The sequence below is a fragment of the Spodoptera frugiperda genome, chromosome 11 (assembly GCF_023101765.2).
Source record: "Spodoptera frugiperda isolate SF20-4 chromosome 11, AGI-APGP_CSIRO_Sfru_2.0, whole genome shotgun sequence".
NCBI classification, from domain to species: domain Eukaryota; kingdom Metazoa; phylum Arthropoda; class Insecta; order Lepidoptera; family Noctuidae; genus Spodoptera; species Spodoptera frugiperda.
The window spans coordinates 6,518,388-6,531,661 of record NC_064222.1 but is presented as its reverse complement, the minus strand read 5'-3'; the positions used below and the strand labels follow the sequence as shown (position 1 = coordinate 6,531,661).

Sequence of the window (13,274 nt, the reverse complement as noted above, 5' to 3'; positions counted from 1 at the left end):
ATATTGAGTACCTATTAGGCTACTACCTACCTACTTTATCTACCAAGTGCGAGTTAGTCGCACGCGACGCACTGTGGAAAATACTCATGGACTTCATGGTGCACCAAGGGGCCACCTTGGTGATTCTTAGATGTCAAGCCTTTTTTTGTAGACGGGAGAAACGCTTTTTGGGGATAACAGACTAGAGAGTGTGGGATATTTACCTCTCTAAAACCCACCCTCTGCACATGTAAGGAGCACCGACTCCTCGAAGTAGACCTGCAACGCCTGTTACGGCACAACCCTATAGTCAGTAGTACCTAAAACTTAACTCATATAAACAACCAAACTTGAAGCTTCTTAGTCGATCGTGTCGTCAGCTTCGGCTGTAGATGTAACATGTTAAATAAAACAATAATAAATAGGAAACTATATTTATTTATTTAATAATTATATTGCTATTGTACATACCGTTACACAAAGCTTACCTCGGGAGCATGTGTTTAAAAACGTAGGTATATTATATTAACATAAATAATTATCTAAAAGTCTAAAACATTCCGACGACATAGTACTTAGAACACAGTATTGATGGAATAACTGACAAATTTACAAATATCCTACAGTAGACAGAAGATAGTAGGTACAGTATACATTCTTCTCTATTTAAAAGAGTATTTGTAATTGGTTTTATTATTATTTAAAACAGAAAACATTGGAATTGTTTTTATTGAGAAGAAATAATATTCTGTTTTAAATCAAAAGCCCCAAGCTTCTCTCACATTATTCTTTATTTGGTTTGTCTGAAGTATAAAAGAGAACATAGTTCTCTTTTAAAACCTCTGAATTTGTTTCGGGATTTCTTCTCAGAATAGTCCGATAAGAAATGCAGGTCTTACTATTTTAGAGATGTGAGGTGTTACCTCTTTCTAAACATTTGTAATTGCAGCCACTCGTACGAAACAGTACCGATAGTGTCACTCAATTCAATATTTCAATCATTTTATCTCCGGGCAGAAAAATGGAAAACTTTGTACGACGTATGACGTATTAAAAAAAATACAAGTCACGTACTAAGCAGCTTGTCTGTTAGGGGCTTTAGTATTTGACAAAACCATCGATCAATAAAGAGCTATCTAGATTCTAGATGTTTACTAAACATAGTTATCAATGAAGGTAATATAATTATGATACGAAAGCATTTGACATCTCCAAAAACCATAAGAAAGAACATTGTTTTTGGCTAAATAATAATTATTTTACTCGTCGGTAGGTTCTGGTAAGTCATTAGCGCCGTTAAGCACATCATAAATTTCTGACACTGGTATGTATTAGGGTTTTTTTTCTATCAGAGATGTGGTATATTACGTTGCTGTGGATGCGTTTCATATTCACATAGCATAGCGCTGGTGGAAACGGAATCAGCTAAGCTATGTTTTAATATGATAAGATGCGTGCTATGGTTGGCTTCCCTACTCTCGTTACATCGCATACTAGAGCTGCGTCTTTTCCTAGCAGAGATACATAACTTAGTATCAGTGGAAACGGTCACATAGTTTTATATCTTCGTAGCAAACCTACAAAGCACATCTCTGGTGAAAAAGCACCTGTAGACTCGTCATAAATTTCTGCTACTAGTATGCATTAGTAAGGGATACACTAGATATAAGATTTATACACATTTATTTAATTCTATTACAAATTAAATTAAAACAGATTTAAGAGCACAATGGTAGGTATACATGTTTTTATCAATATTATGGAGTAAGAATGAGCACACAATTGTTTAATGAATATATCTTGTAACTAAACAGATATGCGGCTGTTTTGGAGGAAGGGATTTTCAGCAGAAGACGTCTTGTGGCTGGTATGTTTATGATGAATACATATTGCGGTTGTAAGCACCATTTGAGCAATAAATTCAGTGTAGGGAATTATGAAAATTCATGAAAAGGAAAAATATCGATATGCGTTTTAACCCATCGTGTGCCGGAACGCAGATCTACGGGGGACACAATGTATTTTCTATTGTTGTCTTATATACCAGATGCAAAAGGTTAAATTATGAATTAGACATTAAGAAACATTTTCTTGATTTACTTTCGTTTTTTTTTCCTTTAAACAGACAGATAATGGTACATAATAATATATTATTTATAGAATAATTTTATTTAACTATTGATAGACCTGTCATTGCTAAAGGCTGTTTACACTATAAAATATGCCCGGATTAATGAACTACGTATTGTTTAAAGTTTTCTATGTAATATTAAAAATAAATGTTATAAAATTGTACAATATAGTGTATATTTTATTATAATTTCCATCTATTTAATATATTTATTGCAGTTTATAATATCATTAAGTTTTTCCACAAACATCACGACTCTTAACACGAAGGGATCAATAGAGATAAACAAAGAATAAATCTACCTTCGATACGGAATAATTTAATATCGAAATTAAGAACACAATCTTTATTATTTTTAATTAAAACCTAACTACAACCACTACATAAGTGGTATTTAAAACTCACCTTTATACATAAGAACATAAGATTACTTTTTTAAAACACGATTTATTGTAACTACCATGCAATTTTGATAAGAGATATAGGTATAACATTACAATTACAAGAACTGTAGTTTCCTTTGTTACTGTAAAACCGACTTAATTTACTTGGTGTTAAGTTATTGATTTAATTATGTTTTACGGCACACTTCCTACTACTATATGACAAGGTAACTCGATTAGTTTCGAGCCACGCACGGGGCTCATACTCATTGCACAGCATCGCGCGATAAATATCGAGTGTATCCAAGTCACACGTTACATAAGTAACTGCCGTACTCAGAGTCATTTAATGGTTACTTTACCCAGACCTTAGCAATTGTTTTCGGAACAAAATCATTACTAAGTACTAGCAAACCCGGCGAACTCCGTTTCGCCACCAATGATTTTCCCTATTTTCCTGTTTTCCTCTTGATTTTTTCCTGAATTTTCTTTGCTATAAACCTTACGGAACCCTTTCCTTTCCAACGAATGCAAAACCTTGGAAATCGGTTCGTGCGTTCTAAAGTTATAGAGTCAAGAAGGAAAACCCGACTTATTTTTAGATTACGGATTAGTTTAAGTAATCATTAAATGTCTCTGGGTGCGACAGTAAACCGTAGAAAATAATTAATTTACCATATTGTAACTTGAGTTATGTATAATACAAAAATATGTAGTTACTGATTTATTTAATCATCATTCTTGCTAGCACTTGACTTGGAATCTCCTTCGGAGTCGCTCGACCACTCTCCTTCACTGTACTGTCTCTCTCTCTTTCTCCTCCTATCTCTTTCTAAATCATCATCAGAAGAATCTGGTCTTACGAAGGCCTGTGCTTCTTCTGTATCTTGGAGTACAAGTTCTTTGGTGGGAGAGGAAGTGCGGAGTTCTTTGAGAGTGCTTGTCAAGTCGATGTTGACTGTGATTGGCTGTTCCGTTTCCTCCGCGTCCTCTCTCCTGCGCTTGCGCTTGCTTTTGGAACTGTGCTTCCTGTCCTTCTTTCGTTTCTTCTTTTTTGAACTGTGGATTAGGTTTTAGTGGTTAAGTAGTGCTCGTTAATGAGATAGTAATATTTTTTTAATTTTTTCTAGCAGTGAATTAAAAATGTCATCATAATCGGTTTAGGTGCTCCGAAAGAGGGTTTCGCATCCTTACAATGAAAGTGACCGAATCCAAAAACTGCAAATTCATATGGATTAGTTCTTTGGTTGAAGAGTATATTTTATAACGCCAGTTTATGTTGAAATCGAATGCCACAGAATTTTTTTTGTGAAGTCACTTTCATTCTAAGTGTGCGGTTTGTTGTTCAATTGTTCGTATTTTTTTTGTCAATTTTTAATACAAGTATGGTTATAGGATTATTACTCACCCATCATAGTCAGATTCATCGTTGTCGTCTGACGATCTGTAAAAAAAAAAAATATTTGTTCATACTTCTTCTGGGTGCATGTGTAATTAAAATTATTTGTTTTAAACACACACACGACATATTTTTATAATAACTATCGTCAAATATACTAAGTTAACTAAAAAACGCGGTTTTCTTACGTAAATTAATGGAGAAAAACTCTACTAGTTAATTTAGTTAACACCCATGATACACAAAAATATACAAGTGATTAGAACATTTTTATTTAAAGTGTTAACTTAGGTATTACTTACCTATACTTTCGACGTTTACTCTTCCTGTGTGACCGCTCAGACTCGTCTTCGTAATCTGCAAATAATTAAATAAAATACTTCTTAATTTTAATACAATGTTTTATTTTTTTACTACATTTTTTTTTTAAACTATAGAGGGCTAAGTATGAGTTTGTTTTACGCTTAACAAGATTGAAACGAGACCGCGTTTGGTGCTCTAATTGACCAGTTTCAACGAAACAACCAATCAGAGCGAAAAACGCCGTCACGTTCTACGCAAAACAAACTCATACTCATAACTCTAATGTTTCTTTGTTTGCTCGTACTAAGGGTACTGCTCTGATGTATAAGCTATATAATTGATTCACAAATTGTTTTTCCAGGTCTGAATCCTTAGTAAAAGTTTGCTTTACGTTGTAAGTAATTGAAACGAGCGTGCATTCCGCTTTAATTGGTTGGTTTATTCGAGCCGTACTAAGGGTAGTGAATGTGAAGTATACGTAAATGAATTTATAAGCACATAAGAGAAAATAATAATTAGGGACCATTTTTAAAAACAATATAAGTAAGTATATGTATTACTTACATGGAATATCCTAAATAATACAAATTAAAAATAAACAAACATTACTTTCGTGAACAAAAATCCTTTTATAAGAGTGTGTTTATGTGTATTTATGCAGACAAATCCGTGAGTAAGAGTTAGTTTACTATAAATATACTGACCTCGTCTATCACGGTGTCTTCTCTTGTCTCGCCGCCGTCTCTTCTCTTCTTCTTCTGCTTTCTTCTTTCGAATAGACTCCAAAGTATCCACCTGTTGGAGTTCAGGAGTTAAGTTTAGCATAGAAGTAATTATTGACGCACGCTATAAAATTACATGTGAATAATTAATTTTTAATGAAATAGAATAATTAAATTCTGTTGTGAAAGTCTCTCAGCCACCGGTTGCCGCGCAACGTGTAGCGGTTTCGTTTTTCGCACGGAGCAACTCATTGTGTGATCCACAAATTGTTGAAAAAAAACTGATATTAAACTGCGATCTTTGAAATTGAGCAATGTATATTTCTTGAAGACTGTAGCAATGTAATTTTCTATAGAACCTAGCACCACAGTAAAGTCAGTATAACATAGTAAAATAGCTCACCATAGCACTGGCGAGCGAGGAAGTAGGCAGCGCGGCGGCGGCGGGGTCGACGCCGACCTTCTTGAGGAACTCGGCCGCGCGCCGCCGCCGCTCCAACTGCTTCGCGCGCTCCGCCTCCGTCTCTCCCTCCACTACAAACATAATTATATTCTTAAAACAGACAGAAATGGATAAAAAATAATAATCGTCGATAAGGTAAGCAGAGTAGCACGCTTTCAATATAAAGCCTCGTCCCTACTTGGAACATTTGTCGAACGACATGTGTCCCCGGAGATGCGATATTATTGAAACTGTTCCTTGCCGCACAGTTAACAATGTCGCGGCGATGTCGTCCAAAGTCGCCCGACATCGCCCGGTGTATCCGGGGTATCCCGACATCGCCCAGTGTACACATGATAATATTTTCCTAGTGGAGACGAACGAGGCTTTATACGCCCAAACGCTGATTGTAAGTCAATAATGTGTATTTAAACATACATATTTGATTGTTTAAAAATGTTTCATCGTCTATCAAGCATAGCAATAAAACTTTGTTAATTCGCAATAATAGTACCTGGACGCTTGCTCTAGAAAACAATCGTCAATGTATTTTCAATCCAATAAAATCTCAATAATTATTCAAGATCAAAACTATACAACTCCAATCTTAGGTTTTAGAATAGCATTCAAAGTACGGAATATAAAGCCAAACTCTATACTATTTAGTTCATTCAATATCCAACAATACGGGTGCCATGGGCGCTAGTTGCAACTTAAGAGTACGATATTTCACAATATCAATAGCGATCGATAGAAATTGGATTGAAGAGTAAACCTCCAAGCCTCTTAGAGAACTATTAATTAATATTGTTGTCTAATGTAATAAAAAATAGGAACTCACCTTTAGAATCAGACTGATCTCCCGTCAAATCAATCAAGTCATCAGAATTATCAACTAGAGATATGATCTCATTCTCCAACTCCTCTTTACTATATTTACTTCTCTTACTCTCACTCTCTCTTACTTTGTCCTTTTCTCTTTTCTTCTCCCTCTCAGCACTCCGCCTATCATTCCTCCTTGACTCCCTACTCTCTGATTTTGATCGATGTTCCTTCCTACGATCTTTATGCTTCTTTTTATCTCTTTTATGAGAATCTCTTTCTCTATCTCTGTGATGAGGACTATCGCGTTTGTGGGAACCTTCTCTCTTGTGCGGACTCCCTCTAGAATGGGGACTGTCTCTGGCGAGAGGACTCGCTCTTTTGTAAGGACTCTCTCTTTTTAATGAACTTTCCCTTCTGTAAGGACTTTCTCTAGTATAAGGACTGTCTCTCTTAGGTGGACTTTCTTTGCGAAACGGACTCTCTCTTGTATACGGACTGTCTCTATTCTGAGTCTCTTTCACAGGAGGAGTTTCCTTCTTCTGTACAACTTCTACACTTGGTACTTCTTTCTCCTTCTCAATGACTATTTCGACTTTTTCTACAGTCGGAGCTTCTTTCAAAGGTACGGTTGGGATTTCTATAACTTGTTGAGGTACTGGTGGTGGGGGCGGTTCAGGTAGGGGTGCAATCTCCTCTTGTTTTGGCATTTCGTTGTACTCTGGTAACATTGGGGGCTTAGGAGGGGGCTTAAGAGGCTTTACCGGTTCTATATACGGCCTCATTAAAGGTAAGTCATTGTATTGTGGGTCTATTTTATACATGACTACTGGTGGGATGTTGTTTGTTGGGAATGTTTGTGGGTATACTTTAGGTGGTTCCTTAAACTCCTCCTGAGCTGGTTGCTTCTCTGCTGGCTTCTCCGAGTCATCGTCTGAACTGGACTCGTAAGGTAACGCCGGTTTTGGTAAGATTGGATCCGGTTCCTTCAGTTTTTTTATTGAGAATGATACAGGTGCTGTAAAAAAGGAAATAAAGTTAAATATAGTATTATAATGAAAACAGAGAAACTATAATATAAGATACTATCTACCAAAGATTGAACTTAAAGCTAAAAAACAATCATTGTTGAAGAAAGTACTGCAGAAAGGTAATGAAATATAATTGAGCCTATGAATATCACGAGAAATATCCGCCCATACATCACACTAATATTATAAATGTGAAAGTTTGTTTGGATGTTTGTCCATGAATCATCACTGAAACCACTGAACGAATTTTAATAAAATTTTGTATACAGATAGGTTATTAGCTAAATTGGGTATAAGGACTTTTTATCCCACGGGAACGCGACCGAAGCCGCTGGCAGAAGCTAGTATTACATATTCTGAAGTACATTGCCCTCTTTTGATACAATACTAATTTTATTTTATTAAAAGAAAATATATAAATCTCACCAGCAGTCCTTTTCTTCTTCTCCTTCCCATTGACATCAATTCCTCTCTTCTGCTGCATCAACCGCTTATAATACGGATGGTAAATATTCTCCGGATCAAGGAACGTGAACCGTGGATCATTTTTAGCGCGCACAATATCCGCGAACTCGTCGCCATTTCGTGCGACGTACGACGCCATCTTGTCGATCACAATTTGCACGTCATCCGGCGGTGTGATGATGGGGACTCTGTCTCTGCTGTCCGTTGATGAACTGTCGTCGAAATCTGTGATAGAGAGAAATAAAGTCAGTAAAGTAGGAAGTGATAACTAGAATCACTACATAGTATAAAACAAAGTCGCTTTCTCTGTCCCTATATGCCTTTGTATGCTTAAATCTTTAAAACTACGCAACGGAGTTTAATGCGGCTTTTTTAATAGATAGAGTGATTCAAGAGGAAGGTTTGTATATATGTTACATGTATAATATATCACCATTGCACTTATGCTAAGCTGGGGCGCGGCGCTTGTAGGCAATAATTTGATACCCATAACACAAGTTTAACCTTTCTCTTGGGTACCAGAGTTCATACAATAATTGCATTAATTACTTTATATTTTGGAAGTTATTAGAATGTTTTAGAAGCTATATTTTTTAGGAGATGGCGGGACGAACTTAGCAGCTATGACAAGGATTGGCCGCTAAAAGCTTTAAACAGATGACTGGAAGGAAGGTAGGGAGGCCTTTGCCCTGCAGTGGGACGATATTGGCTGAAATGTAACCTAAATCTAAATCTATATTTTTTTACAATTCCATGTATTACTCTGTGTGCATGTAAATATTTGATTGTAAATGCCTCTTTGAGTTCAATAAACATTTTAATTTATAACACAAACACATAAGAACCGAAACATGCTTGTGTTATCACCACCTTACGGAAAACTGCTAAAACCCTATACCCACTCAACCTTTGACTTAGACTATATTTTCTTTAAGTTACTTTTAAGCTAAGAATGTCTAAGAGTGTCCGTATCTATCTCTTTTACATATATTTATTTCGTTACTCACCCGACACATCGCTATCGGAGTCAGTATTATAGTTCTTCATCAGGCTGAGACCGGTGGACTTGAGCGAGGGTTGTGTCGGCGGCTTCTTCACCTGCTGCTGCAGCTGTTGTTCCTGTGTTTGATACTGCTGGTAGTATGCTGCGTACTGCTGGTACTGCGACGGCATTGGCGCTGTGGGATCCACTGCAGAAGAAAACGGAAGATATAGGGTATATTTTACTAATGTTGAATAAGTTGTTGGTGGCTTATGTGAGATATAGTGACATATTTAGCGCCTGTTTCACCACCGTCTTATAAGAGCCCGATATACTTAGACAGTGCATGCAAATTACGTTCTTAATTCAAAGATGTTTGATACATAGCTGCCATCCAGACATTGTGAAACAAGCCCTTAAAGATATGCATCCACGTCATACGGAATGCGTGCGATGCGTACGATGCAGGTCTGTGGACGCTTGCCTTAATAGGGAAATGGTGTAAGCGCCACTAAAGGTGTGTGTATCATAAGGTGGCACTAATCAACTGATCAATAGAATATTTGGTTTTTGCCAGTCAACTTGTGATTACTAAAGTGGATAGGACACTACACATCTTTAATGCCTACTTGTGAGCGAAATCGAAGACTCATCGAATAAATTGAGTTTTCCAAACTTAAATAAGTCTTTTACTCACCATGATTACCATCAGGTCCCTTAGTATACATGACAGGCGCCCTATATATCTCAGCGCCCGGCGTCCTGTGCCGCGGCGGTTCGGTTCCTGGCGGGGGCACGTCTCCACGGGGCTCTCCGTCGACATCCATCTCATCCTCTCCTCGCATCTTGCTGATCAGCATTGTGTAATCGCAGTCTGCTGATGGTTTGTAGTGGATGCTTGGGATCGCTGGTGCCTGGAGAAAATAGGTAGAAGATCGATATAAGTTTCTAAACTGACACAGTCACTTAACACTAGAATTGGAACTTGAAACGGGATATTTACCATTGTTTTTAAATTTTTATGAGTTTCCGATATTTCGGCACTGTTGCCAGCCATGATCACGGATAAACTGATAAAAACGGATAAATCGGAAACTCTTTCGACGAAAGTATAATAGAATAGGCTCAATTTGCACTAACTGCCGCACTCAGAATCATTTAATGATTACTTAAACTATTCCTTAGTAACGATTTTGTTCCGAAAACAATTGCTAAGGATTGGATTAAGAACCATTAAATTACTCTGAGTATGGCAGTAAAGCCTATTTTAACTTTAAAAGTATTCTGTAGCCTCTATGCCTGTGAATTTCGAGATCGAAAATCCTTAATTATGTTAAATCAGAAGTGTAGGGTTGCCATTGATATATGTATATTTAATATTTTACTACTACTTTTACTTACAGATTCAATCACGGTTGATGCCAAACTGGGGTGGAGATATTCTTCATTTTCAGGTGGTTTTTCTGGAACACAAATACACAAATCGTAGAAACAGCTCACAACCAGACACAAGACTGTTTAATGTGAATAATCTTCTATATATATAAAAATCAATTGCTGTTCGTTAGTCTCGCTAAAACTCGAAAACGGCTGGACCGATTTGGTAAATTTTTGTCTTGAATTATTTGTGGAAGTCCAGGGAAGGTTTAAAAGGTGAGAAAAAATGTTTGAGGCGGAACGAAGTTTTGTATAATTATATTTTACATACCTTCAACAACTTCGACTTTCTTTTCAGGCCACTTCTCAGCCTTGACAAGTCCAATAAGCGCGGTATAGTAAGGATGCAGGTTCGAGTCCCGGTTGAGGAACTTGAACTGTGGATTGTCACCCTGCTTCGCTTTGATGAGGATCTCCATTTGAGCGCCCTGCGATGCTATGAACTTCGCCGTCTTCTCTATTATAGCATTCTGTTTTAAGGTTTCAGGCTGAGGGAAGAAAGAAATTGGTGATGTTGAGGATTTTGATACATAAATTAGTATAGTATTTTTAATTTTTTTTTTAAATATTGTTATATTTTTTAATATAAAAAATTTACTGTATAACACAGAAAATTTTTGTTATTACTGTTCCCTGATGCAATCCATTGTACAAAATATTATTAATAAATACTAAAAACAAAACTAATAATAGCCACCACACACAAATACAACTTGAGGAAAACCTGGTATAATGTGACAAGTATAGAAATAAACTCACAAACACTGTGTCAATAGGCAGGAGGGCTCTGAATGCAGGTGTGGGAGTGAATGGTTCCTCATCCACCTCCGCTGGTTGTGGCGGAGGCTCCGGCTCTGCAGGGGCGTCGTAGTTGAACCCCACCTGACCATAACCGGCTGCATGCAGGCGCTTTAGTTCTTCCTCTGTAAGAACAAAAAGAATTTTAGGTTAACACATTAACATTAACCACCACGTCATTCACTTAGTGAGGTTCACCACTTAGCAAAGGATTGGCCTTCTTTCGCTAGTAAATGCTTTAATATAGATACATGTTAATTTATTACATTTTTTATTGAACAGGTTGTTACAAAAATATAGGATCACATTAAATTACATGGTGTGCATTGGGTGGCCTTATCACACAAGGTGATTTCTTCCAGACGACCTTAGGATGCATTTACAGGTTAGAATTCATTTTCATTGTTTACACACTGTTTTTATGTATATACTTATTAACACGTTTACACACTTTATTTGTTATGTTTAATTATGTAACTGTTTTTTGTCCCTTAATAAATAAATAAAATAAATAAATAAACACCTTCATAGATCAACAGATTGTTTGAACATTCAATTCAATTAGATTCAAATTCAAGTAAATAGTTTAACTAATATTTTTATTAGAACCTTAAAGTATTAGAATAGAGTTGTAGATATTTGAATCTAGCAGCTTCTCTAATGAATAAATTTTCATCAAGTAACAAATAAGTATGTACCTTTATACATTTCCTCTTCATCTTCGTCAGTGTGCAGTGCACGGTATCGCTCCTCATCACATAGCTGTTCCACATCCAGCTCAGCCCTAGTAAGTTCCACTCGCCAGTCGTAACCTCCCGGCGGGGCTTCGAGCCTCGTCAGGTCGTGCAGGGCTCCCCGTGCATCATACCTGTTCAGATATTACCTTGTATTAATAGCTTGTTAGTAACGGTATCCTGTAAGCCAAAACTGTTGGTTGCGAAACCATTGTTCAGTACACAAATATTTCTACGTTCATTCGGTTGAGAGTGTGATATTTTCTTCATAACAATGTGTCAGAAGAATAACAGATTACAAGGCTAATATTAGCTTATCTTAAATACACACGCTTTGGTATATTTTTGTAGGTATTTATAAGCTTATACATACACGCTGTGCCACTACTGTATTACGGAAAATCCCTACAACATGTTAGTAGTAAGCCATATTCAAACAAGTGACGTGACATTTGAATATAATACAAATGATGAGAAAATGGTATCCTAACATAAAAACCCTACTATCCCTTCTCTATCATATAAATCTAGCATAATATAGGACAAACAAGAGAACTTTTGCTTTACATGAGACTGGGAACAATCATCTATCTGTATCAACACCTGTCTCTTTAACATAGTAGTTATACATACTCAAGTGTACCGTTGCAGGTTATACATACCACCGGCGGCTGTCACCATAACATTACGCGACGCCACGAGCACCTGAGGCGCCTGACGCTCGATCTTCACACACATCGGACTTCGAACAAACATCCTCTGCGAAATACTTAAAGATCTTCCGAAAATTTAATTTTTTCTGATAAATAACTATCTTTTGTAGGTTTATAGCGCCACAGTTAGCAGTCTTATAGTAAAAAACTGGTCGAACCTGTCGATTTTCAACGTTTCATCCCCCATCCACGGAATGAGGTGTTTGCCTTGGTCAATGTGAAGGGCTTTATCATCGTCCCTGAACAATTTGCACGAGTAGCCGAACACGAAAAGGTCTTCTTTCTTCTCCTTGAACTCACTCTTTCTTAATATACCGGACTCACTTTGACCTCCAGTCCATTTTAAAGACATTTTTACAAAAATTAGAAAATTATCAAAACTTCGAACCAATGCATGCCGATTCGAAGTCGCACCATGACATGAATCGTTCAGAAATCAGCTGTGTTGTCTATTTAATATTTTAGAGATAAAGATTTGTTGCTTTTAAAATTAAATAATAAGGAAACTGATTATGGTAGGAATCATTAAAAGTTGGCTTATCTTATTGAATTTAATTGGCCTCCTCTAATATAAAATAGAAGATTTCTTGGGAATTTACAACTAAAATCAATACTTTCTTTTGGATCCTGAACGTTTTATCTTATCACAAACAAAATTAAATACTCCGTTCAGAAACTAAAAACCAAAAAGAATAAAAGAAAAATAACAAGGACGTTGAAAAAAGGACTATAATTATTACAGTACTAACATTTATTTACATAATTTGTTGCAAATGTATTAGGCTAACTTGGGCTAACGTATTTTAGTATTAAAGTTAATGATTTTTGGTAAAATTCAGAAAAGAACTTATCTATTATTTCAACTGCAAAGTGGCCAAAATTGCCAATTACAAAATTGTACTTTCAAAACACTAACAGCAAGTTTTTTGATTC

The 13,274-nt window shown here is 36.4% G+C and overlaps 1 protein-coding gene across 1 annotated transcript; it reads right to left on the bottom strand.

Annotated features, from left to right (window-relative positions):
* Window positions 1-399: 399 nt before the first annotated feature.
* Window positions 400-12,777, bottom strand: LOC118274529 (splicing factor, suppressor of white-apricot homolog; the record flags this gene model as incomplete). Its single annotated transcript, XM_050697117.1, has 14 exons — window positions 400-3,552; window positions 3,902-3,937; window positions 4,195-4,249; window positions 4,900-4,990; window positions 5,321-5,451; window positions 6,201-7,199; window positions 7,639-7,902; window positions 8,685-8,867; window positions 9,357-9,573; window positions 10,061-10,122; window positions 10,368-10,584; window positions 10,856-11,019; window positions 11,593-11,762; window positions 12,500-12,777. Coding segments are annotated over 14 exons (3,198 nt in total), but the record flags the coding sequence as incomplete, so codon positions are not given.
* Between the last annotated feature and the right edge of the window lie 497 nt (window positions 12,778-13,274).